This window comes from Trichomycterus rosablanca, chromosome 15 (assembly GCF_030014385.1).
Source record: "Trichomycterus rosablanca isolate fTriRos1 chromosome 15, fTriRos1.hap1, whole genome shotgun sequence".
In the NCBI taxonomy this organism is placed as follows: domain Eukaryota; kingdom Metazoa; phylum Chordata; class Actinopteri; order Siluriformes; family Trichomycteridae; genus Trichomycterus; species Trichomycterus rosablanca.
The window spans coordinates 26010737-26034429 of NC_086002.1; the positions used below are offsets into that span (position 1 = coordinate 26010737).

Sequence of the window (23693 nt, forward strand, 5' to 3'; positions counted from 1 at the left end):
GTGTTCGCAAACAGAACTGTAAGTGCAATAGATAGAAACTGCAATTTCTTAACAAAGACTATTTATTTACTGAAGTCAGAAGTAAAACCGGTTAAGGTTTACAATTTAAATCCCCATTACGGTACTAAACACCGTGAAATACAAGAACGTGAACAATGTACAACATTCAGGTGTGAAGCTTTACTAGCTCAAATACAAAAGCAACAAGGTCTTTTTATAGCGCTTTATGTACTTTTTGGACATCACAAAGCTGGTCTTGACTGCTTCAAAGGACTGAAAAACAGCAAATGAAGTCATTAAGTTCCAAAAGTTATAGAAATAAGATTTTGTATATTGTTGATGTGAAAACCTACACTTTTTATGCCCACCTGTTTTCGTGAAAGTAAATTAAATAGTGAAATGGTGTTGATGTTTTTACTCTGCCTCCTTCTAATTGTCATTGACTGATAGTAAAAAAAGGATTATTTTAGGGTTAGAACTAGCTTGGGGTTATCCTAATTTGGGTTAGATACATGTTGGGGTTATTATAGTTACGGTTAGAAACATGGGGTTATATTAGTTTGAGTTAGAAACATTTTGGGGTTATATTAGTTTGAGTTAGAAACATTTTGGGGTTATATTAGTTTGGGTTAGATACATGTTGGAATTTTCCTAATTAGGGTTAAAAACATGTTAGGATTATCAAAGTTTAGGTTAGAAATAACTTGAGGTTATTGTAGTTTAGGTTAGAAAAAACTTGGGGTTATCGAAGTTTGGGTTTGAAGGAGGTTGGGCTTAAATTGGACTCAACAGATATCATCTGTGCTGCCTAGGAACACAAGGCGCACCTGGAGCTGATGAACCACACCTGGGTCCTCATGCCTTCAGATCAGGTAGCGAGAACAATGAGTGCCAGCCTGAGTGTGAGTGCCAGCCGGAGAACCTGCAAACGGTGACAAAAACCCGTCAGAAATGGGAGTCGCCGCTGCGGGACTCAGAGGGCAAAGGTTAAAGTTACACACACATACACACGCTTCTCCCAAGACTTGGAACTAAATCTGTCGGAATTTGGACCCATTCTGTCAAAAGAGCATTTGTATGGCTTCAAGCTGATGTTGGTCAGGAGAGCCTCAATCCATATTACCAAAAACTTTAATTCCTCAGCTGTGCAGTGGGGCTTCGGTCAGGCCTCTGTGCAGGACACTGGAGTTTCTTGAAGCCGAGCTTCTCTTTATGTTTGTGGATTTTGCTTTGTGCACAGAGGTTTAGTCCTGCTGGAACAGGACAGGGTCTTCCCCTTTAATCTAATTCAGTCATGGTCTTTATCTCACTCACTTATGACACTTGTTAACACTTGTTAGCTATGGTGGCGGCTGAAACACATGAATTACCAAATTAGAAAAGGCATCATTGTGAATACGGTTGTTTTATTACTATTATTACAATAACCAGTCTTATGGTTAACATTCAATATTCTGCTCATTCCTCATGCCTTCATCCAGCGTGTTTACATTCTACCAATGTACAGCCATACTGTAGATTACACTACAATCAGTTTATACGATCTCTGTGTAAAATACAGACTGTGTACACCGTGCAACACCAACGCCACTAAATCCTCCTAACAATTTTTTATATTACATAAAAATATACATACATAAAAGAAATGAGTAATTATGATTATTTACACTAAAATGTCTCTATTTACCCTGTGTTGAGTACCTAGAATGGTATTTTATTATTGATATATTATTCTGAATAATAATTACTGATTATTAATCTTTTTTTTTTTTTTTTTGCATTAGTAGCGTAATATTTTAACCACTGCTGCAATTTACAGCTCCCTCTTATTTACCGTCATGTTTGTGTTGTTACTCTACTACTCATAACGACTATATTACTCTTACTAACTCAATGCTTTATAGAACCCCATAAACATTATTAATCATGTGTTATAAGACACCACCTGTCAATCTTTAATCAGCTGTACTTATGTAACCTTGTTTATAATTGTTGTAAGAACATGTAAAGTACATCTCTACACACTCAAAAACACATTAACCAGGTTTTCCTAATATTTATAACTGATGAATTATAACTAAATTATAACACAGAACACGCGCACACAATGGAATAATAAAAATACATAAAAAAAAGTTATGAAAAGTGCTCATTTCAGTGGAAGCATGTAAGTGGCTCTTAAAAGAGCCTTTGGGGATAACTGGATGGAGTGGGTTTGTTTAAGCACGCTCTCCGCGAATACGGCGGGCCAGCTGGATGTCCTTAGGCATGATGGTCACCCTCTTGGCATGGATGGCGCACAGGTTGGTGTCCTCGAACAGACCGACCAGGTAAGCCTCACTGGCCTCCTGCAGAGCCATGACGGCAGAACTCTGGAAGCGCAGATCGGTCTTAAAGTCCTGAGCGATCTCTCTAACCAGGCGCTGGAAGGGCAGCTTGCGGATGAGCAGCTCAGTGGACTTCTGATAACGGCGGATTTCACGCAGAGCCACGGTACCTGGCCTGTAACGGTGAGGTTTCTTCACACCGCCAGTAGCCGGGGCGCTCTTGCGGGCAGCCTTAGTGGCGAGCTGCTTCCTCGGCGCTTTACCACCGGTGGATTTACGAGCGGTCTGCTTGGTTCTTGCCATCGCGTCTGGAACTCTGCACTTCACCAACTGTAAAACAGAATATGTTAACCCGCCCAACACGCTCCTTATAAGTACCAGAGCCGCTCTGCGCTCATTGGGCGTCTTGATGATGCACTTTTCTCATTGGACGAAGGTGCTTACGTCAAATATCGCTTACTGGTCGGCGTTCTGCCGCTGCCTCGTTGCAGAAAACATAATATTTCCTCCATGCTGTTGGCGGGATTTATAATACTTTCCTTTATTTCTTTGTGCTTTTAAAACACAGCCTACAATCGCACTTAAAGTATATACCTTTTGCAAAATATATATTATTGATTATTTCGTTCATTTTGCTTATTATTATTGTTATTTTTGTTCCATGTGTATTACACAAACACGTTTGTTGCACCACTTTTAATCGTCTATACTGTTGGTTTTGCTACTGCAAGTGATCTGTAACTTCACTTGTGTATACATACAGTATATAGTGATATATGTGAAGATAGCTAGAGAAAAAATATATTGTAAATATTGATTTGTTAATTTTACCATGTGATAAATCATGTGTTTTACACCGTGTGAATCTATGAAACGATATTACATTTATTTACACATTATCTGGGGAAATTGCACTTTTTCTGTGGAAATGGGTGGCTCTTAAGAGCCTTTTGGTTAGAACACGAGAGCGACTTTACTTGGCCTTGGCTGCTTTCTCGGTCTTCTTGGGTAACAGAACAGCCTGGATGTTAGGCAGTACACCGCCCTGAGCGATGGTTACACCTCCAAGCAGTCTGTTCAACTCCTCGTCGTTACGCACGGCCAACTGCAGATGACGAGGGATGATACGAGACTTCTTGTTATCTCTGGCGGCGTTACCAGCCAACTCGAGGATCTCAGCGGTCAGATACTCCAACACGGCAGCCAAGTAGACAGGAGCACCAGCGCCCACACGGTGGGCGTAATTACCCTTACGTAGCAATCTGTGAACACGGCCCACGGGGAACTGAAGGCCGGCACGGGATGAACGAGTCTTGGCCTTAGCTCTAGTTTTACCACCGGTCTTCCCTCGTCCACTCATTTTGATGATCAGATCCGTTCGTCGAACAAAACTGAAGTTAACCGGGAGAGAGCTCGAAGCGGTATGATATAGGCAAACTGCCTCTCTCCTATTGGCTTAGAGCGAAGGCACAGCTGAGCCAATCATAAACGCGCCGTCATGTCCCAGGGAAACACATACACGCCCCTCACATACTGTCCCCCCCCCCTCCCCTCTCTTCTCCTCCGTTCTCCCGCCCGTGTAATGTATGATACAGAAAAGCTTCTCTTAAGCAACAATTACATTATATTATGTCACAATAACATTTACACTAACAATTACACTATGTAAGGTGCTCATATACGTAAATTCACATACATATACACATTTATACGGACAGTTTTATGAGTATGTGTGACAAAATCATTAATACACATAAAACAAGACCAGTCATACTTAGTGTTTTTAACTCCTTGCTTATTACACTCTCCACAAAATATGTATGTATGTATGGTTGCATGTATGAATAGTTGTATGTTTGCATGAATGCTTATATGTATGTATGAGTTTAGGAAACGCGACTCTTTATGGGAGGAAATAGGTGGCTCTTAAAAGAGCCGTTTTAATAAAACAAAAGTAATAAAACAGGAACAAGTTTACTTCTTCTTGGGTGCAGCTTTTTTGGCCTTGGTCGCTTTGGGCTTAGCGGTCTTAGGTTTGGCTGCCTTGGCTTTTTTAGGACTCTTGGCTGCCTTCTTGGGGGTCGCCGGCTTCTTAGCCTTCTTAGGGCTCTTGGTGGCTTTCTTAGCGGCAGCAGCGGGTTTCTTGGCCTTCTTGGGAGACTTCTTAGCCGCGGTTTTCTTGGCTGTTACCTTCTTGGGCTTCTTTGCAGCGGCGGGTTTCTTTGCGGCCTTTTTCACTTTAGGAGCGGCGGCTTTTTTGGCCGCGGGCTTCTTCGCCTCGGTCTGCTTCTTGTTGAGCTTGAAAGAGCCTGAGGCGCCGGTGCCCTTGGTCTGCACCAGGGTGCCCTTGGTCACCAGGCTTTTGACGGCGAGTTTGACGCGGGAGTTGTTCTTCTCCACGTCGTATCCACCTGCAGACAGAGCTTTCTTCAGGGCGGCCAGGGACACGCCGCTCCTCTCCTTGGAAGCGGAAACAGCTTTGACGATCAGCTCGCCGACGCTGGGACCCGCTTTCTTGGGTTTGGCCGCGGTCTTCTTTTTAGGAGCCTTGGCGATGGCCGAGCTGGCCGGTGCTGGAGCTTCTTCTACCATCGTTGTTGGAGCTAAAACGGCGCTAAGAAAGAGCGAGTGAAGCGCTGTGCTCTGTTGTACAGAGATTCCTCCCTCTTACGAGAGGGGGCGGGGCTTTATATCACACATGAGAACTGTGTAGACTCAACTCGGCCAGCGCAGCGTCTGTGTGCTTCCGTGACACATGCGCACTTGTGTTTTCTCATGGCAAATAATGATTAAAATACAAGTCCTGATATAAAATACGAGGTAATAAAGTGCACGTCGGCCGAACATAAGCTCTCTCGTTCATGTAAAAGCCCGCAAAGGGAACCTAACGATGCTCTGTTTCCTTGTGTTCTGCTAAAACAGCACACCGCTCCTGATGCGTAAAGCGACGCAGCGCACATTTCACATCTTATTACACGTAAAAATATGCTGAGGAAACCCGATCTTCTTGTAGACACAGGCTGAAAAGTATAAACAAAGCCTTGGTGTTTTCCACATGCATTTATAAGCGGATGTGAGTTTCCTTTTCTACTAGAAAAATAGGCTGTTTAGTGCGAAGTAAAACACAGCTACCAAGCAGGACTAGGTCGAGTCCAGGGTGCTTAACTGTCATGTAGCAGAAAGAACAAATGGAAAAAAAAAGTAAATATAACAATTTAGAATAATAATGATAATAAGAAGAATATTTTAATACACTAACATTTATTTCAGTCATTCCTACATATTTGTGCTGTAAGATCTACAGAACATCACCGTATCAGCTTTAAGTTCACATATACTGACACATTTCTAAAACAACACATGGCTCCAACATTCACATTCTACTGATCTTTCTAACACTCAGAAAACAGATTCAAGTCTATTTTAGTTATTTATCTGATACATCTCTTTTATAAAGATGCACTTTTTAATGTTTAACTCAGAAATGTCTTTAACACAGCTAACACCGACACATAAAATGTCTTATTTCACTTATTTGGCTTTTATTGATACACAGCTAAGATCACTTTCACTTTAACCAAGATGTGTCTGACTTTGAAATATGTTTATGAAACGTTATGCTTTAGCAGAATATGACTTATAACGTCCCATTTCTCACAATATAGTGAAATATACAAACACATTTTTAACACAGATGTCACTTATAAAGACTTTATAAGTCAGTATTGTTCAGCACAGAAGAATCTGAAAACTTATTCAATCAATTTTTATTTATTTATTTGTTTAATGTATTCATTGTTTATTTAGTTAATCACTCATTCATGACCCTAACACCAAATTTAACATAACATTAATGGCTCTAGCAGTCCAGGTGAGACATATCCACCTATTTTACTTACATTTTTTACTCTCTCTCTCACACATACACACCTGCAAAAGCTAGCAACAAACACAAGCGTTGTCCATTTATATATTACACATTCCTAAACACAATTTTACCTTAATGTTTTATTCACACTACACCTCCTCCTACACCGCTGCAGGTGTTTTAGATGTAGTTTTTTTTTTTTATCCTAACATGTCTCTAATGCTACTTTCACAAGCACTGAAAGGTTTCTAAAGCTATTTGTTTGTTTTATTTCAATTTCACTACAATTTTACTGGTTTGACCTAATATGAATTTTTTATCACACACTGCTCTATTCTCCCACTCTGTCTTATATCCTAGTATGGGTTATTTTTTGGCTACATTTTCATGTCTCTAATTGCTGTTTGTCTCACCTAATTGTACAATATTAAAAAATGCGACAAATATGGCGATTATAGTACATTGTAATAGGGTTTAGGGTTGCATAGAAGCCCTGTTGAATTTCTTTTTTTAACATGTTTAAAACTGCAAAATTATTAAAATTAAACTTTAGTTACAAAAAAAAAACATCAAATCGATTGTGGATCGATTTACTGAGCAAAAACTACAGTGGCCAAGAAGTGCAAAACAAATTAACAACAAAAACAAATTTACAAGAGCTGAAACACTTTTACCAATGCCGAAACAAATTTACAAACGGCTGATCTGACGGAAAGGGTAAGTACAATACACAGGAAGTGCTCGTTGCTTACCTGCTGCCAATCAAACTGTTTTGCAGGGATGAAGTGAACGGAGTTTGTGATGGTAACACTAAACAATAGTGATGTGCAGATGAAGCCTCATTAAAGCTTTTGAAGTTTTTCCTGATTGTGCTGAAAATACCTGAGTGGGGGAGGAGGGGGGTGGTTAGGGTTGCACCTATAAAAAATATAACGTGTCTTACACCGTTATGAGAACATTATCAAAATGTTTTATTTAGGGTGTTTAACAAATATTATTTTCATTCTTTATAATAATAAGTCAGAACCATATTTTAGGCAAAACAACACACTCAGCCCACTGTGCTACTCATACAGCGGTGTATTAAACAGGTTGTTATGCTGATAAACCTGCTCACACACACCGTTACTAAGAATTAAAGCAAATACTACTTAATATAATAACCAAACGCTTTCTAATTTCCACGGTAGCAGCAGTATCTTTCTGTTTCATACAAAGCTCGTCCTGTATCAGTTCAATACGGAACGTGGCGTTTAGTCTCCAAATAAAGAACGATTCTGTATTTTACGGGGCGGTTGGTAACCCTACACTCTAAAAAGAAATGTGTTAAAAACGACACACACTGTGTGGAATTTCAACACATGTGAGGAGTGTGCTCAGGGACGACACATACTATATGTTGATTTAAACACAGTAAATGTATCATCCTGTTTTTGCACACCCACCGTGTCAGGATAATTAACACACGCAATGTGTTGTTCTTACACAATGTGTGTTGATTATGTGTAATCAAGAAAATGGGTAAAATAAAGACTAATACAAATGTAGCCATTTTATTTTACTGTATAATATTACAAATGTTTAAATAACATTCTTTTTTTTGTGACAAGTAAAACAAGATTACAAACAGTTTAACAGTAAAGGTACAAAATGTATCTTTTTTGAACTTCTTTCCATTCTTAAAGATGGTTGCAAAAACTCATAAAACGTCTGTTTCTCTGTCCTAAAAGAAAGACAAAAATATCATTACAAGGTTCTGTGTTTCTCTCTCAGAGAGTCTTGTGTAATCACAATACAAAATAATAACTGAATTAGACATTTACAACATTTAATATTTTGAATAACATTCTGATTAGTCAACCAACCAAATAAGTAATCAGAACACAACTAATATTCCTCCAAATTTGTCATCAGATGTCTCTAATTATTCACATAGGCTGTTTAACAAATTATTAAACAAGTCACCTGAAAACTACAGTTACAGCATACAAGCTAAAATGTTTCCTTTACCAGAATAAAGTAAATTGGATGATAAATTTTGGAAGAGTTGTGCTTTACCCTAAATATATCCACCACTACCAGCTTTAATGCTAATAACAATAAGCAATGTTGATAACGATTCGATTTAAAGAACCGATTCTTCTGAAACGATTCTGTACTTCCGAACCGACTGCATTAGGGCCTCTTAAGCACTAATGAATCAATCGATTCAGTTTTTCGATTCGTTTAAACGGATGATTTAAAAGAACCGATTCAGTAAAACGAACTGAGCTAAACTAAGCTAAAAATGTTAAAATGATTAAAATTCGCTTCTCATAATGAGATTTAACTTAAATAATGTTACTCAATCACTGTAACCACACAGTCCCAATAGTTCAGTTAAGTAAATTACCTTGAGAAAACTAAAACACAGAGGGTTGCTATGGTAACCTTATCCACAGTCATTCTGTTGTGGCGCCATTTTGACCAAACTAAAAGTCCGATTTACGGTTAGCCAGTTAGCTAACGATAAATAATACCAATAAAAAGAAAGACTAGTCAGGAACGGAACATTTATTACTAGTTAACGGAACATTTATTACTGAATAGGAACAGAAAAGCAAACTTAGGTTTATATTAATGTAATTCAGTGCCTCCATTTTTACTTAACTAAGTCAATTGTGAGTCTATTGTAAGTTAAAACAGGTCACAGGGTTAAAACCTACTTTTTATAGCTTTGCTTGACTTCATAAAACACACAACAAAACACTGATAAACATGAACTAAATAAAGATTAATAAAACATACTCAATACTAGACTATTTTGAAACCACTGCTTTTGCATCTTACCAATAAGGATGAGTCCTGCTCCTTTCCTTGCATGGTCCAAAAAGAGGGAATCAACCATGAAACACAGAGATATACTTGATAGGAGAAATGTGACTGGTTAACGCATATTTTTATTTATTAATTTATTTTTAATCTTCCATGGGAAAAAAAAATCTATGTTTCTAGTCAGAAATGCCATTATTTTATCCAAATTAAAATAAAAAATTGAATAAATACATATTTTTAAACAATGTATTCTCTCACAGTTCTCCACATAAATGTGTAGACTAACTATTGGAGTTACTTTACGTGTCTGTGTAAAAAGTGGCCAGAAATGACACAAAACATGTTACAGACCGCAGGACACAGTAGTTGTGTAGAAAAAATGACACATTACTTATTAGAGTGTAGTTTTACTGTCTCTTATATAGTCAGTGAGATAAAAGCACCAAAGCTTTGAATCAGTCCCGCACATTCCTGCTGGTTTAATACAAGTTCCAATACACTGAGTCCAGTGTTACAAAAGTGAAACAAGCTTCAAAGTCTCGGTATCAAATGTTCCATCCCTAATAAACAATGTTCTGTCCATTTTGTGTTAATTATTTTATCCAGTTGACCCGCTTTTGTTTTTCTTGTGGGAATTCCTTAGATGTTTAGAGAAGCGGACAGTAGATAGAGATGAACAGGCCACGTCTAAATGTCTGCACAAACAATCTAAGGACTTCAAGACTACAAGAAAAACAAAAGCAGGTGAACTGGATAAAATGATTTCCACAAAATAGACAAAACATTGTTTAGGGTTACCATCACAAACTCCGTTCACTTTACCCCCGAGAAACAGTTTGATTGGCAGCAGGTAAGCAACAAGCACTTCCTGTGTATTGTACCTACCATTTCCGTCAGATCGGCTGTTTGTAAATGTGTCTCGGCATTGGTAAAAGTGTTTCAGCTCTTGTAAATTTGTTTTTGGTTTTTTTGTAATTTTATTTTCTAAAATGTTAATTTGTTTTGCACTTCTCGGCCACCGTACAAGGTACTAAACTAATCAAAATACAATGTTTTTCCTGCCTCTCTCTCTACTGTTACCAGGAGAAAACAAAAAACAAACAACAAAAAAAGGGCTTCACCCCCTACTCTGCTTTTAAGTTTGATTAAAATATTACATAACTAAGTTAAACTTTTAACTACCAGAGAAGATACACAACATGACAAAAAAAACTTTGGCGGTGTGTCTGGTTGGTGGCGCAGGAGGGGAAGAGATGACTCCCGCTCAGCCAAAACAAAGTACATGCTCGGAGTTTCTCAGGGATGGAGTTCCAGAATTTGGGATCAGATATACTAAAAGCCCTGTCACATAGAACGAAGCCTGAAAGGGGGGACAACAAGTACGTTTTCATCTGATGACCGAAGTGAACGAGTAGGTGAGTATGGATGAAGTAAATCAGTGAGATATGTAAGTGCTTGGCCATGCAAGGCTTTAAAAACCAACAAAAGAACCTAATATTGAATGTGGTATTGGATGGGTAGCCAGTGGAGCTGTTTAAGTGAAGGAGTTATGTGATCACGTGATCTTGTATGTGTTAGGACCCTCGCGGCTGAATTTTGTACATGCTGTAGCCTCTTCAGCCCGGAGACAGGGAGCCCATAAAGAACAGCATTACAATAGTGCATTACAATAGTTTCAGTTGAAGAGAATGAAATAAAGAAGCGCAGTCTAGAGATGTTCTTAAGGTGAAAATATCCAGTTTTAGCAACATTTTTTATGTGAAATTTAAAAGAAAGAGTGGAGTCTAGAATGACAGCAAGATTGCGGACCTGAGACAGGGAAGAATTGGTCAAATCTGGGAATTTTAACATATCATATTACTTTTTACAATTCTCCAAAAGTGCCACCAGAGGGAAGCAACACAATTTTTTTTTTTTTTACCACGGTCAAAAGAAATCTGGTGGTCACAAATAAACATAAGGCCAAAATTACAGTGGTCTGTCTACCTGCATATGCTCATAACATAGCCGTAAAGCTGTATTTAATTAGCCAGAGCTTTCATATACATATATGATTTAAGTATACACTCTATCTTTATCCTGACATTCTTTTCTTTGTTTTTTATTTCTGGCGGTCTCCTGCTGTTTTTAACTGGAAGCCTCGCCCTCAGTCACTCCACCCTATTGCTCATTGGTTGCAGTGTAGAACAGGCTGCAACCAATCAGAAGCCACTTGTACTGCAAAAAGACAGAAAGAGAGAACAACCAAACACAAATACATAAAAACAGAAAAAAAACGTGTCCCTCAGGCACGTAACTACGGAAGCGTATTGCTGCCACACAGATAAAAAAAAATACCGTCAGTATGTCGTTATAACGAGAAAAGGATGTCGTTTTAACGAGAAAAGGATGTCGTTTTAACGAGAAAAGATGTCGTTATAACGAGAAAAGGATGTCGTTTTAACGAGAAAAGATGTCGTTATAACGAGAAAAGGATGTCGTTTTAACGAGAAAAGATGTCGTTATAACGAGAAAAGGATGTCGTTTTAACGAGAAAAGATGTCGTTTTAACGAGAAAAGGATGTCGTTATAACGAGAAAAGGATCTGTTAAAACAGCGTATATTACAATCAAAGGAAATAAGTCTGTGGTCGTTCTTTCGTGGAGTTGATTAACCTTAAATGGCGCAGTTGACTGAACTAATCAAATTTTATTTCATGCTTGGCTTAAGCCACAGTGAAATTTTGGTGTCACTGAGCAGCATAGACGGTATTTTTATTAGTATAAGAACACTGCGACGGATTCTTAAATCTCAGTCGTTATACAGACGTAAAAACCGGTCAGATATCTTGGACGTTGCATTATTCCTAACAGAGAATCTTGATCGTCACGGCAAGCTGCACGGTTACAAGCTACATCATCTTAAATGTCTGCAAGCTGGGTATGTTGTCACGCAAGACACGATCAGGCTGTTATTGAAAATTTTAGATCCACAGGGGGTCGAGCTGAGACGCAGAAATCGTCTCCGTCGCAGACTTTACCGGAATCCCGGTCCTAACTTTACATGGCACGTGGACTCATACGATAAATTGAAACCCTATGGTATCTGCATTAATGGCGCTATCGATGGCTTTTCAAGAATGGTTATTTGGCTTCATGCCTACACAACTAACAGCAATCCAAAATTAATTGCCGGTTACTTTCTTGATGAAGTCGAACAGAGAATGGGAACGCCCACCAAAATTAGAACGGACATGGGGACGGAAAACTGCATAATGGAACAAATGCAAAAGTTCCTACGATATGAAGATCAGGCTCAACATGCAAGCGACTGTTACATATATGGATCCAGCAATCATAACCAGCGAATAGAAAGCTGGTGGTCATTCATGAGGAAACAGCATAGCCAAGACTGGATGAACCGCTTCCAGCAGTTGAAGGATTCAGGTCGCTACACCGGGGATTTTCTCGACAAACAGTTAATACTGTTTACTTGTTTAAATATCATTGAGGTGAGCATCTATATCTATTTAACTGTGTGTGTGTGTGTGTGTGTGTGTGTGTGTGTGTGTGTGTGTGTGTGTGTGTGTGTGTGTGTGTGTGTGTAAGCGAGAGAGAGAGAAAGAGATGCTATTAAAAATATTTCTTGTTTTGTGTAGGAAGAGTTGCAGAAACTCGTGCATTTGTGGAATGCTCATAAAATTCGACCTTACAGAAATGCAGTTGCACCACATGGACGTCCGTATATGATGTACACCCTTCCACGACTTTTTGGGGCAAGAGATCACATAAATCCTGTATCCCAACAAGCAATTGATACTTGTAGAGAAGAATGTCTACAAAGAGGTCCCTACCCTTGCGATGAGACAGTCTTCACTTTGTCTTGTTATATTATGGAAGAGAACTACTTACACCCACCCACCACACCTTCTGAAGCAATTGAGTTGTACCTATTTTTGAGAACTTGTATACTTAATGATTTGTAACCAATCATTGACTCAATCTCCTAATTCCAAGTGTATATTCAATGAACTTTGATAAGGGTGAATGCAGGATGGGTCAGGTTTTCACTGATGTTATGTTCCTTGTTGACAACTGACCGTATTTGAATTAAGATCTATACACATTGTGCATCAAGATATTTTTTTTACATAACTACCAGCAGAAAATTAAATCCTCTCTATAAATATTTGTTTTTAATATGGAATAAAAACATTCTTGCACACCTTGCAGTATTTATTAGAGTATTTACCGCAATTTCCCTTCGGGGATCAATAAAGTAAATCAATCAATCAAAAATCAATAAATATATGTGAAAACAACGCTGACATTCTAAAACGCTTAACTGGGAAAACTTAACGTCACCCACTGAAGAAATGACGTATAACACCTACCAAACTTCCCTCATTTATTACTGCTTATATACTATGCAGAAAGAATACATCCAAAAGGAAAGTAATACGTTTTATGTTAAGCTTTTTTCTTCTTCCTTTATTTCCAGTAGGATGAGCGCACCAGCGAGTCTGAGCGCGCCAGGAGCCCAATTAGGAGAACGCGTGACGAATAGCACCTGTCGCGAGGGTGGGCACGCCGTAAGTGACGGAATCGCAGTGGCTTATCCCCGCGCGGGTCGGGCTCCTCATTGGCAACGAACCTATTATAGGAGCTTGTAGAGTATGTGCGCCACTACTGGAATTTATATGCAGAGAGATCAGAAAGTTCATTCAGAATTTAAGGTGCCGCAAGCTTAAACGTTCTTGTTAAGAGTTTCGCAAATGCTTCATACGGCCTGCGAACATTAAGAAATGTATCTAAAAGGAGTTCCAATGTGGAACCTAGGTAAAATTATTTATTTCGTTTTACCTTCGCTAAAACCAAAGTGAAAAATACACGCTTTTCAAAGCTAACGAGTTCGCCTGCTCCAGGCGCAAGACGAGCTGTTGCACTTTGCGCCATGAGATAAAACCGAAGATAAAAGCGTAACGTAAAATGTAGGCTATTATGTTTCTTTAAAATTTCAAATGTATGTATATGACCAGTAATAAGTGAGGGAAGTTTGGTAGGTATTCCTAGGTCATTGTTTCAGAACAATAAGCCATGTTATAAACTTTTTCACATTAAGCATTTTAGAACATCAAGGTTACATTCAATACGTGGTGGACAATAAGTGATCATTACTAATAATCCCATGTTCCATGACCCCATATTCCGTATATTTAATTTCACATTGTAATTTTTAGTCACTTTAATTACATCGCTTGCTTCAATATCTGAATTTTCGTATGTAAAGGAGTAACAAAACACAGTGACAAAGTAACACAAGAATATTTATTAAAATATTGTTTTATGTTTAACAAGATACCTTCTTATGTAAAACATAGGCATTTCTTAACTCTGAACTTAGTGTTCTAAACTGCACTTCAGTTGCACTGAAACAGTAACAGGGCAGTAATTTAAGAAAACAACTGAACATCTTGTCCTGTGTAAAATCTTCCGAATAAAATAACAGTGAACATCTCTGTCTTGCATTCTCCTCATGAAAGTTAAAGAGCAAAGCAGAACATCAACAGGTACAAGAAAATATGTTCTAATGCATGTACCTCTATTTAGAACACTTAGACTTACTTAGAACACTGAACAATATACACTATATTGCCAAAAGTATTCTGCCTTTACAAGCATATGAATTTGAGTTAATCCTGAAATTTTACCATATAGAAGCACTTTTTAGTTCTACAATTACTGACTGTAGTCCATCTATATCTCTGTATGCTTTGGTGCTCCCTTTCATGCTGTTCTTTAATGTTCAGGACCACCACAGATCAGGTATTATTTAGGTGGTGGATCATTCTCAGAACTGCAGTGACACTGACATGGTGGTGGTGTGTTAGTGTGTGTTGTGCTGGTATGAGTGGATCAGACACAGCAGCTCTGCTGGAGTTTTTAAATACTGTGTCCACGCACTGTCCACTCTATTAGACACTCCGACCTAGTCGGTCCACCTTGTAGACGTGAAGTCAGAGACGATCGCTCATCTATTGCTGCTGTTTGAGTCGGTCATCTTCTAGACCTTCATCAGTGGTCACAGGATGCTCCCCACAGGCGCTGTTGGCTGGATATTTTTGGTTGGTGGACGATTCTCAGTCCAGCAGTGACAGTGAGGTGTTTAAAAACTTCATAATTGCTGCTGTCTTATCCACTCATACCAGCACAACACACACTAACACACCACCACCATGTCAGTGTCACTGCAGTGCTGAGAATGATCCACCACCTAAATAATACCTGCTCTGTGGTGGTCCTGAACATTAAAGAACAGCATGAAAGGGGGCTAACAAAGCATACAGAGATATAGATGGACTACAGTCAGTAATTGTAGAACTAAAAAGTGCTTCTACATGGTACGTTTTTCAGGATGAACTTCAGTTCATATGTGTGTGAAAGCAGGCGAGCGAATACTTTTGGCAATATAGTGTAACAAAAGTACACGCTGGTCTTAAAATTAGCTGTTTCCTACCTCTAATTATTGCAATAATTGTGTATCCCAAGACATGGTTACTAAACATCTCCCCACATGTTTGTCCAGATGTTATTTTTTGCTCTGAACCTTACATTCTAACCTTTCTTATATGGATATAAACCCTATACCCTATGAGCTTTCCTTCTAATAATTATAGAGTATATTTGTACTTGACCCTGGGCTTTAAACAATGTCCATAACGTAGAAATTTTTGCTGGACAGGATGTTCACCATTTCAGTACGTAACTCAGGATAGGCATTGTATGTACTAGGCAGCTCCAAAACAGGACCACATGTGTGTGCTATTGGTCGTCTTGATATTCCATCCAGGGGCGTGAACAGAACTTCAATTTTGTCAACACACAAAATGTCAGACCCTGTCATAAATCTTAGCATCCTTCTAAGACCTACACCATCCAATCCTCTAATGTACTGCTGTAAAAAACGGAAACTTTGATTTTCTGCTCGAGTTGTAGGGGATGCATACAGCAGTTTTAACACTTTTTTTGTAGTTGGATTTTTTCCTTCATACATTTTCTCTATCTCCCATGGATTGATGAATGTTTCCCTGAAAATGTGCTGTGAGACTTCAGACATGTTGTCCAGGGCATATTTTGGTTGCTGAATTAACTGCTTATGAGCCACTTGCAGCATAATCAATCTCAGATTGTCTTTTGTGGGGACTGTTTTTACTCCCAGTCGATCCATAAGATCCATCAATTCCTCTTTGTCATCAGAAAGCATATCTTCATTTATGGCAGTAGATATTAAATCCCTTTCCGACTGACTCAGATATAAAAGCAAGGATTCAAACAGTAGATCAGAGGTGACTGAATGCTCTCCAAAAACAAGTGCCACTGTAAATGCTGGTGCCAGACGTGTTGGGAAATAGCCATGGTCTTTAAACCCTTTGGCTAAGATTCTACCTATAGATCTCCATTCCTCTTCCTGCCACTTTGGACAGAGTGATGGCACCCTCATCTCTTCTCCCTCTGCTGCACAATCCAAAAATTCTGTCCAGAAGGCTGAATACACATCTCTTGAAACACCATCTGCATCAGCTCCTTTTTCGTCAATAAAACTGTATTTTAAAGAGTACTGAAATATAGCTGGATCTTTAAACTGGTTAATCATCTCCTCAAAAAGGTTTACTCTGTGAAGCTTTATTTTGACTTTCTGAACTTCATATTCTGGTGCTGGGAGGGTAGATGTCTCTACTAAAATATTCAACCCAGGGTGCTCTCCACTTTCTTCAAAGGTAGAATCTGTGTCAGCTGGTGGATGAAAGATGTTTGTAAGTATAACTTCAGAATTTTCTTCTTGGTCAATTAACACTGTATCATCCAACTGACTTGCTGATGGTTCACCAAGGAATGGACCAAAGGTAACTTCAGATGAGTCCGATAGACTGCTTATATTTGTTGTTTCAACATTGGTTGATACAACAAAAATGTCTTCAGAATATTGTTCGTCTTCTGGATTTACTGCTTGTAGTTCTGTGTCACTAAAGGTCTCTGGTGCAGATCCATCTTCATTTGTTAGGCACTTTGTGTTCAGGTAAAATCTTAGGACACCCATTTTTAGTACATAATAGAGCTCTCCAATAGTATCATGATCATTAACATGGGTTTCCTGATAGTCTAAAATATCATGAGAGAAGTTTTCCCAATGTCCTTTTTTTGATTTTCCATTGGGAAAAAAGAGATCCTTTGCATGGCCTAATATGTCAACTTTTTTTGCTTCCTTGGGCAAATCAAGAACTCTGGTTCCTCCACCCAAACGTTTTCTTACTTGTTTTCCTTCATGAACCCACCCTATCTCAACCTTTCTGGTTTTTTTTACAGCTGCTTTATTGTTCCTCATGTGCTTACGAATGTGTCCAGACTCAGAGTTGCCTTCATCGTTAAAGTCTTCATTTTCTTTTGCTCTTTTTCCTATTCCCATTTTCTGTCTTAGCTTCTCTAACAATGACAGTCTTTTAACATCTGTTTCACATTTTCTTTGGCTTTCTATGCAGAAGTGCCTTGTAGCAATCCTGTCTCCATAGACAGGAATATACAGAGCCAGGCTTTCATCACTCATCATTCTTATTATTGAGGCATCTACCTGTTAGTAGAGATAAACATTATTAATATTTTATGCAGCTTAAATATAAATATAAAACGTTCACTTTATTAAGAATATACCCCATATACACACAAACAAAAATTTCTTTGACTTGAATTTTTCAACTGCTGCTAGAAGCCACATAGGAACACCATAACCCCTAGCTACTAAAACTCTTCCACCCTATTTAGAGTGTAGCAACAGCTTACCAACTGGAATCCGTTATATTCAGGTTTCCATCAGGAAATGCACTTTTCTAATTATTAACGGCAGACTGCAGTCATTTTTGTTGCATTGCTGCCACCTTCTGGGCGTATTCTATCATTTTTCTGCTTAATAAAGTGTCTTTCAGAAATGTAAAAACCAATATTTTATCTTCCCCATTACTTTCAATTTGTAGAATAGTTCTCACTGATATGTTTTCTAATCATAATGTCCTCATTTCTGTGAGCATTTTCTCTTGTTCAAAAGAATAATTAAGGTAGAACGAGAAGATTGTAATAGCTGACTTGAACGGTATTGGACACTGAGCAGACACACAACACCACACTCAAATAATTAACTAACCTTATCCTGTTTCATTTTCAAAATGTTTTCCTCTGCTACTCCTCGGTTTTGCAGAAAACACCAAAGACTTGTCTCGTCGCCGTCTGCCATTGCAGTTTCTGACCTGAGCAGTAAAATACAAACTAACAATGAAATATACTAAGCTATCAGCACGATAGTGGAGATCAATTTCACAGAATGAGCCAGTAATTTACTCTAATGCAAAGCACCACTTACAAGCAACACTGTATCTAATGTGAACACCTCACCTCCGCTCCGTCAGCAAATAAGCTTCCATCAGCTATGCAGCATTTAAGGTAATGAACTTTTCTCGTTTTAACGACATCCTTTTCTCGTTTTAACGACATCCTTTTCTCGTTTTAACGACATCCTTTCTCGTTATAACGACATCCTTTCTCGTTAAAACGACATCCTTTCTCGTTATAACGACATCTTTTCTCGTTAAAACGACATCCTTTTCTCGTTATAACGACATACTGATGGCTTTTTATTTTATCTGTGTGGCAGCAATACGCTTCCGTACGTAACAATATCATATCAGTATTTTTTTATTTTTCAATTCTCCAAAAGTGCCACAAGAGGGCGACATTACAAGATTTTTTTACCAGCTAGGTCACATGATCTCATTTTACCATAATATTATATAATAAAAAATAATATTAGTTTTTATAACAAATATCCAAAACTGATTCAAGAGGGCGACATTTCAATTTTTTTTTGACTGACCACAAATAATCACAAGGCTAAAATTACAGTGGTCTGTTTACCTGCATGTGCTCATAACATAACCTTGTAGCTGTATTTACTCAACCAGTGCTTTAGAAGTATTCACTCTATCTTTGTCTTGACATTCTTTTCTTTCTTTTTTTTATTTGTGGCGGTCGTCTGCTGCTTTTTTACTGAAAGTCCCGCCCCCTGTCACTCCATCATAGCTCTAATTGAATGCAGTGGAGAAAACGCTGCAACCAATCAGCAGCCACTTGTACTGCAAAAATACAGAAAGACAGAAAGAGAGAACAACCAAACACAAATACTGTACATGAAAACAGACAAAAAAACACGTGTCCCTCAGGCACGTAACAATATCATCTCACAATTTGTTTTTTACAGTTCTCCAAAAGTGCCACAACAGGGCGACATTAAAATGTTTTTTTTTTTTTTACCCGTTCAGTCACATGAACTTATTTTACCATATCATGTTAATTTTTTTTTACAGTTTTCCAAAACTGCCACAAAGCAGCGACATTACAAGGATTTTTTTTACTATGGTTAAAAGACCTCATATTACCACATAATATTATATTATATAATATAAATTATAATAACTTTTTTTTGCAATTCTTCAAAAGTGCCACAAGAGGGCGACATTAAAATTGTTTTATTATGGTCACAAGAAAACTGGCCACAAATAATCAATTAATCAAATAATAAAAGTATACACTCTAACTTTGTCTTTACATTGTCAGTATTTAGCAGACGCTTTTATCCAAAGCGACTTACATTTTGCAGTCCCGCCCCCAGTCACTCCACCATGTCTGTTATTGGTTGCAGTAGTGAACAGACTCGTAACAATATCATATCACAATTTTTTTTCAACACTTCTTTAAAAGTGCCACAACAGGGCGACATTACAAAGATTTTTGTTTATTATGGTCACAAGATCTCATATTAACACAACATATTATTTTATTGCAATTCTCCAAAAGTGCCAAAAGAGGGAGACATTACAAGATTTTTTTTCCATGGTCACATGATCTAAGTTTAAATATCATGTTAATTTGTTTTACAGTTTTTTAAAACACTGCCACAAAAGGGCGACATTACAATGATTTTTTGCTTTACCATGGTCAACAGACCTCATATTACCATATCATATTAGCTTTTATAACAATTCTTTAAAAGTGCCAAAAGAAGGCAACATTTCTTTCTTTTTTTTTTTTTACCATGGTCACAAGAAAACTGGCCACAAATAATCAAAAGGCTAAAATTACAGTGGTCTGTCTTCCTGAATGTGCTCATAACATAACCTTGTAGTTGTATTTACTTAACCAGTGCTTTAAAAGTATACACTCTATCTTTGTATTGACATCATTTTCTTTTTTTTATTCGTGGCGGTCTCTTGCTGTTTTTTTTACTGGAAGCCCCGCCCCCAGCTACTCAGTCAGAGTCAGAGTCAGAGAGGTTTTATTGTCATTTCAGCTACATACAAGTACATATTGAAACGAAACAGCGTTCCTCTAGGATCACGGTGTAACACGGTACAAAAAGTGCAAGACAATACAAAACAGTGCAAATACAACAATAATACAAAAAATCCTATAATAAATAACTACAAAAGATATTCCTAATTATCCCTAATCTAAACAAGTAATTAGAACACAGGACTAAAGACAAGTGTTAGTACATGATGGTGAATAGATGGTACAATGGTTCATGAGGTAGTGACATGTACATTAGCAGCGTAAAATTGGCAATGCAGATAAGGTGCCTAAAAAGTAAATATGGTGCAAAATACAAGTAAGGTGCAGAAATTATTGTGCATTTCCAGGAGGTGTGCAAAAATGCAAGTAACAGTCAAAAATGCAAGTAACATGGTCAAAAATGCAAGGAACAGTCAATACAGATCAGTGTGTGGCAGCAGAAAATTTCCGGAGGAAATTGTTACAGTACTGAGTTTAGAAGTCTGATTGCTTGAGGGATAAAACTGTTACACAGTCTGGTTGTGTTAGTCCGGATGCTGCGGTATCGTCTCCCAGACGGGAGCAGAGTAAAAAGTCCATGTGATGGATGGGTTGGATCGTCCACAATGCTGAGAGCTTTGCGGATGCAGCGGGTGTTAAAAATGTCCGTGAGAGATGGAAGAGCGACCCCGATGATCTTTTCAGCTGTCCTCACTACTCGCTGGAGAGTCTTGCGGTCCGACGCAGTACAATTTCCGAACCAGACAGTGATGCAGCCGCTCAGGATGCTCTCGATTGTTCCTCTGTAGAACGTGGTGAGAATGGGGGGTGGCAGATGAGCTTTCCTCAGTCTTCTCAAAAAGTAGAGACGCTGCTGGGCTTTCTTGGTGATGGAACTGGTGTTAAGGGTCCAGGTGAGATTCTCCTCCAGATGAACACCGAGAAATTTGGTGCTCTTGACGATCTCAACAGATGAGCCGTCGATGTGCAGTGGGGAGTGGTCCCTTAGTGTCTTTCTAAAGTCAATGACCATCTCTTTGGTTTTATCCACATTCAGAGACAGGTTGTTGACTTGGCACCAGTCCGTTAGATGTTGTACCTCCTCTCTGTACGCTGACTCATCGTTGTTGCTGATGAGTCCCACCACAGTTGTGTCGTCTGCAAACTTAACGATGGAATTCGAGCTGTGCATTGCTGTACAGTCGTGCGTAAGCAGAGTAAACAGCAGTGGACTGAGCACACAGCCTTGGGGAGCGCCGGTGCTCAGTGTGGTGGTGCTGGAGGTGTTCTTACCGATCCGGACGGACTGAGGTCTCTCAGTCAAGAAGTCCAGGATCCAGTTGCAGAGAGAGGTGTTCAGGCCCAGCGTGCTCAGCTTTCCAATTAGGTGCTGAGGAATGATGGTGTTGAATGCTGAGCTAAAGTCTATGAACAGCATCCTGACGTAAGTGTTCTTTCTGTCCAGGTGTGTAGAAGCCAGGTGAAGTGTGGTGGATATGGCGTCGTCCGTTGAACGGTTAGGACGGTACGCAAACTGCAGTGGGTCCATGGTGGGAGGCAGTAGGGTCTTAATATGCCTCATGACTAGTTTCTCGAAGCACTTCGTGATGATGGGCGTGAGTGCTACGGGACGATAGTCGTTGAAGCATGACACAGATGACTTCTTTGGCACGGGTACGATGGTGGTCGTCTTGAGGCACGTTGGAACGATGGCGCTGCTCAGGGAGATGTTGAAGATGTCAGTGAATACATCTGCCAGCTGGTCTGCACATCCCTTGAGCACTCGGCCAGGAATGTTGTCTGGTCCAGAAGCCTTCCGTGGGTTGACTCTGTGCAGAGTTCTCCTCACGTCCGCTGTGGTGAGACGAAGCACCTGGTCGTCACAAGGTGGGATCATCTTCCTCGCCAACATGTTGTTCTGCGCCTCGAACCGAGCGTAGAAGTCATTCAGCGCATCTGGAAGGGAGGCATCACTGTCACAGACGGGTGGAGTCGTCCTGTAGTTGGTGATGGCCTGGATGCCCTGCCACAAGCGCCGTGTGTCACCGCTGTTCTGGAAGTGGCTGTGGATGTTCTGGCCGTGTGCGCGCTTTGCTTCTCGGATTGCCCGGGACAGTCTGGCTCTCGCTGTTCTCAGAGCCGGCTGGTCACCTGCTTTAAAAGCGGAGTCTCGGGCCCTCAGCAGTGCACGCACCTCTGGAGTCATCCACGGCTTCTGGTTGGGTCTGGAAGTGATGGTTCTAGTGGTAGTGACGTCCTCAATGCATTTGCTGATGTAGCAGGTCACTGAAGTCGTGTACTCCTCTAGATCAGTGTAATCTCCGTATGTTGCAGCCTCCCTAAACATGTCCCAGTCAGTGCACTCAAAACAGTCCTGAAGAGCAGAGATGGATCCTTCTGGCCAGGTTTTCACCTGTTTCTGTACAGGTCTGGAGCGCCTGACGAGTGCTCTGTATGCTGGAATTAGCATTACAGAGATGTGGTCTGAGTATCCGAGGTGGGGGCGGGGCTCCGCCCGGTACGCACCGGCAATGTTGGTGTAAACATTATCCAGCGTGTTCGCTCCTCTCGTAGCAAAGTCCACATGCTGATGGAATTTAGGGAGAACAGACTTGAGATTTGCATGATTAAAATCCCCAGCGATAATAACCAGTCCGTCTGGATGAGTGTTCTGCAGTTCGCTGATGGCTCTGTAGAGTTCGCTTAATGCTTCCTTCGCGTTCGCACTGGGCGGAAGATACACCGCGACAATAAGCACGCTGGTGAATTCCCGTGGTAAATAAAAAGGTCTGCATCTAACAATAGCAAATTCCACCATCGGAGAACAGTACGCCACAACAAGCACAGAGTCCTTGCACCATTCGGTGTTAATGTAAACACAAACGCCTCCTCCTCGTGTTTTACCGGACTGAGCTGCATTTCTATCGGCGCGATACGATGCTAGCCCGTCTAGCTGAATGGCACTGTCTGGAATGTTGTCGCTAAGCCATGTTTCAGTGAAAATTAAAACACAACAGTCTCTGTACTCACATTGGGTAGTTCGCTGAAGTCTGATACAGTCCAGTTTATTCTCCAGAGAGCATGCATTTGCGAGGAATAACGATGGTAGAGCCGGCCGGCTTGGGTTAGCTTTTAGCCTAGCACGGACCCCGGCTCGCTTTCCACGCTTCTGCTTCCTCGAGCACCGCTTGCGGCGCCCCCTCCCCCGGTCACCTGCTTCAGGTAACACCGAGGACTGCAGGCCTGGTTCGCGAAGTAGGCAGAGTCCATGCAGAGTTCGCCGCAGATCATCCCGCAGGTTAGTTTCTGACTGTTTCCTCAGTTGTAGCAGTG

General features: G+C 39.8%; 2 protein-coding genes across 2 annotated transcripts; both read right to left on the bottom strand.

Moving 5' to 3' along the window:
• Positions 1 to 2177: 2177 nt before the first annotated feature.
• On the bottom strand, positions 2178 to 3687 carry LOC134328796 (histone H3-like). Its single transcript, XM_063010024.1, has 2 exons — positions 3305 to 3687; positions 2178 to 2622 (listed from the first exon to the last, which is right to left on the bottom strand). The coding sequence occupies exons 1-2, from the start codon at positions 3685 to 3687 to the stop codon at positions 2220 to 2222; spliced, it is 786 nt and encodes a 261-aa protein (XP_062866094.1). The 3' UTR covers positions 2178 to 2219.
• A 583-nt stretch (positions 3688 to 4270) lies between these two features.
• Positions 4271 to 4960, bottom strand: LOC134328843 (histone H1-like). Its single transcript, XM_063010074.1, has one exon. It carries the CDS (start codon positions 4917 to 4919, stop codon positions 4302 to 4304), a length of 618 nt encoding a protein of 205 aa, XP_062866144.1. The 5' UTR covers positions 4920 to 4960; the 3' UTR covers positions 4271 to 4301.
• Between the last annotated feature and the right edge of the window lie 18733 nt (positions 4961 to 23693).

Coding starts and splice junctions, on each gene's coding strand:
- LOC134328796 (XM_063010024.1), bottom strand. CDS start 3,687: ATGAGTGGACGAGGGAAGACCGGTGGTAAAACTAGAGCTAAGGCCAAG. Junction 2,623..3,304: donor GAGAAAGCAGCCAAGGCCAA/GTAAAGTCGCTC, acceptor CGCGATGGCAAG/AACCAAGCAGACCGCTCGTA.
- LOC134328843 (XM_063010074.1), bottom strand. CDS start 4,919: ATGGTAGAAGAAGCTCCAGCACCGGCCAGCTCGGCCATCGCCAAGGCT.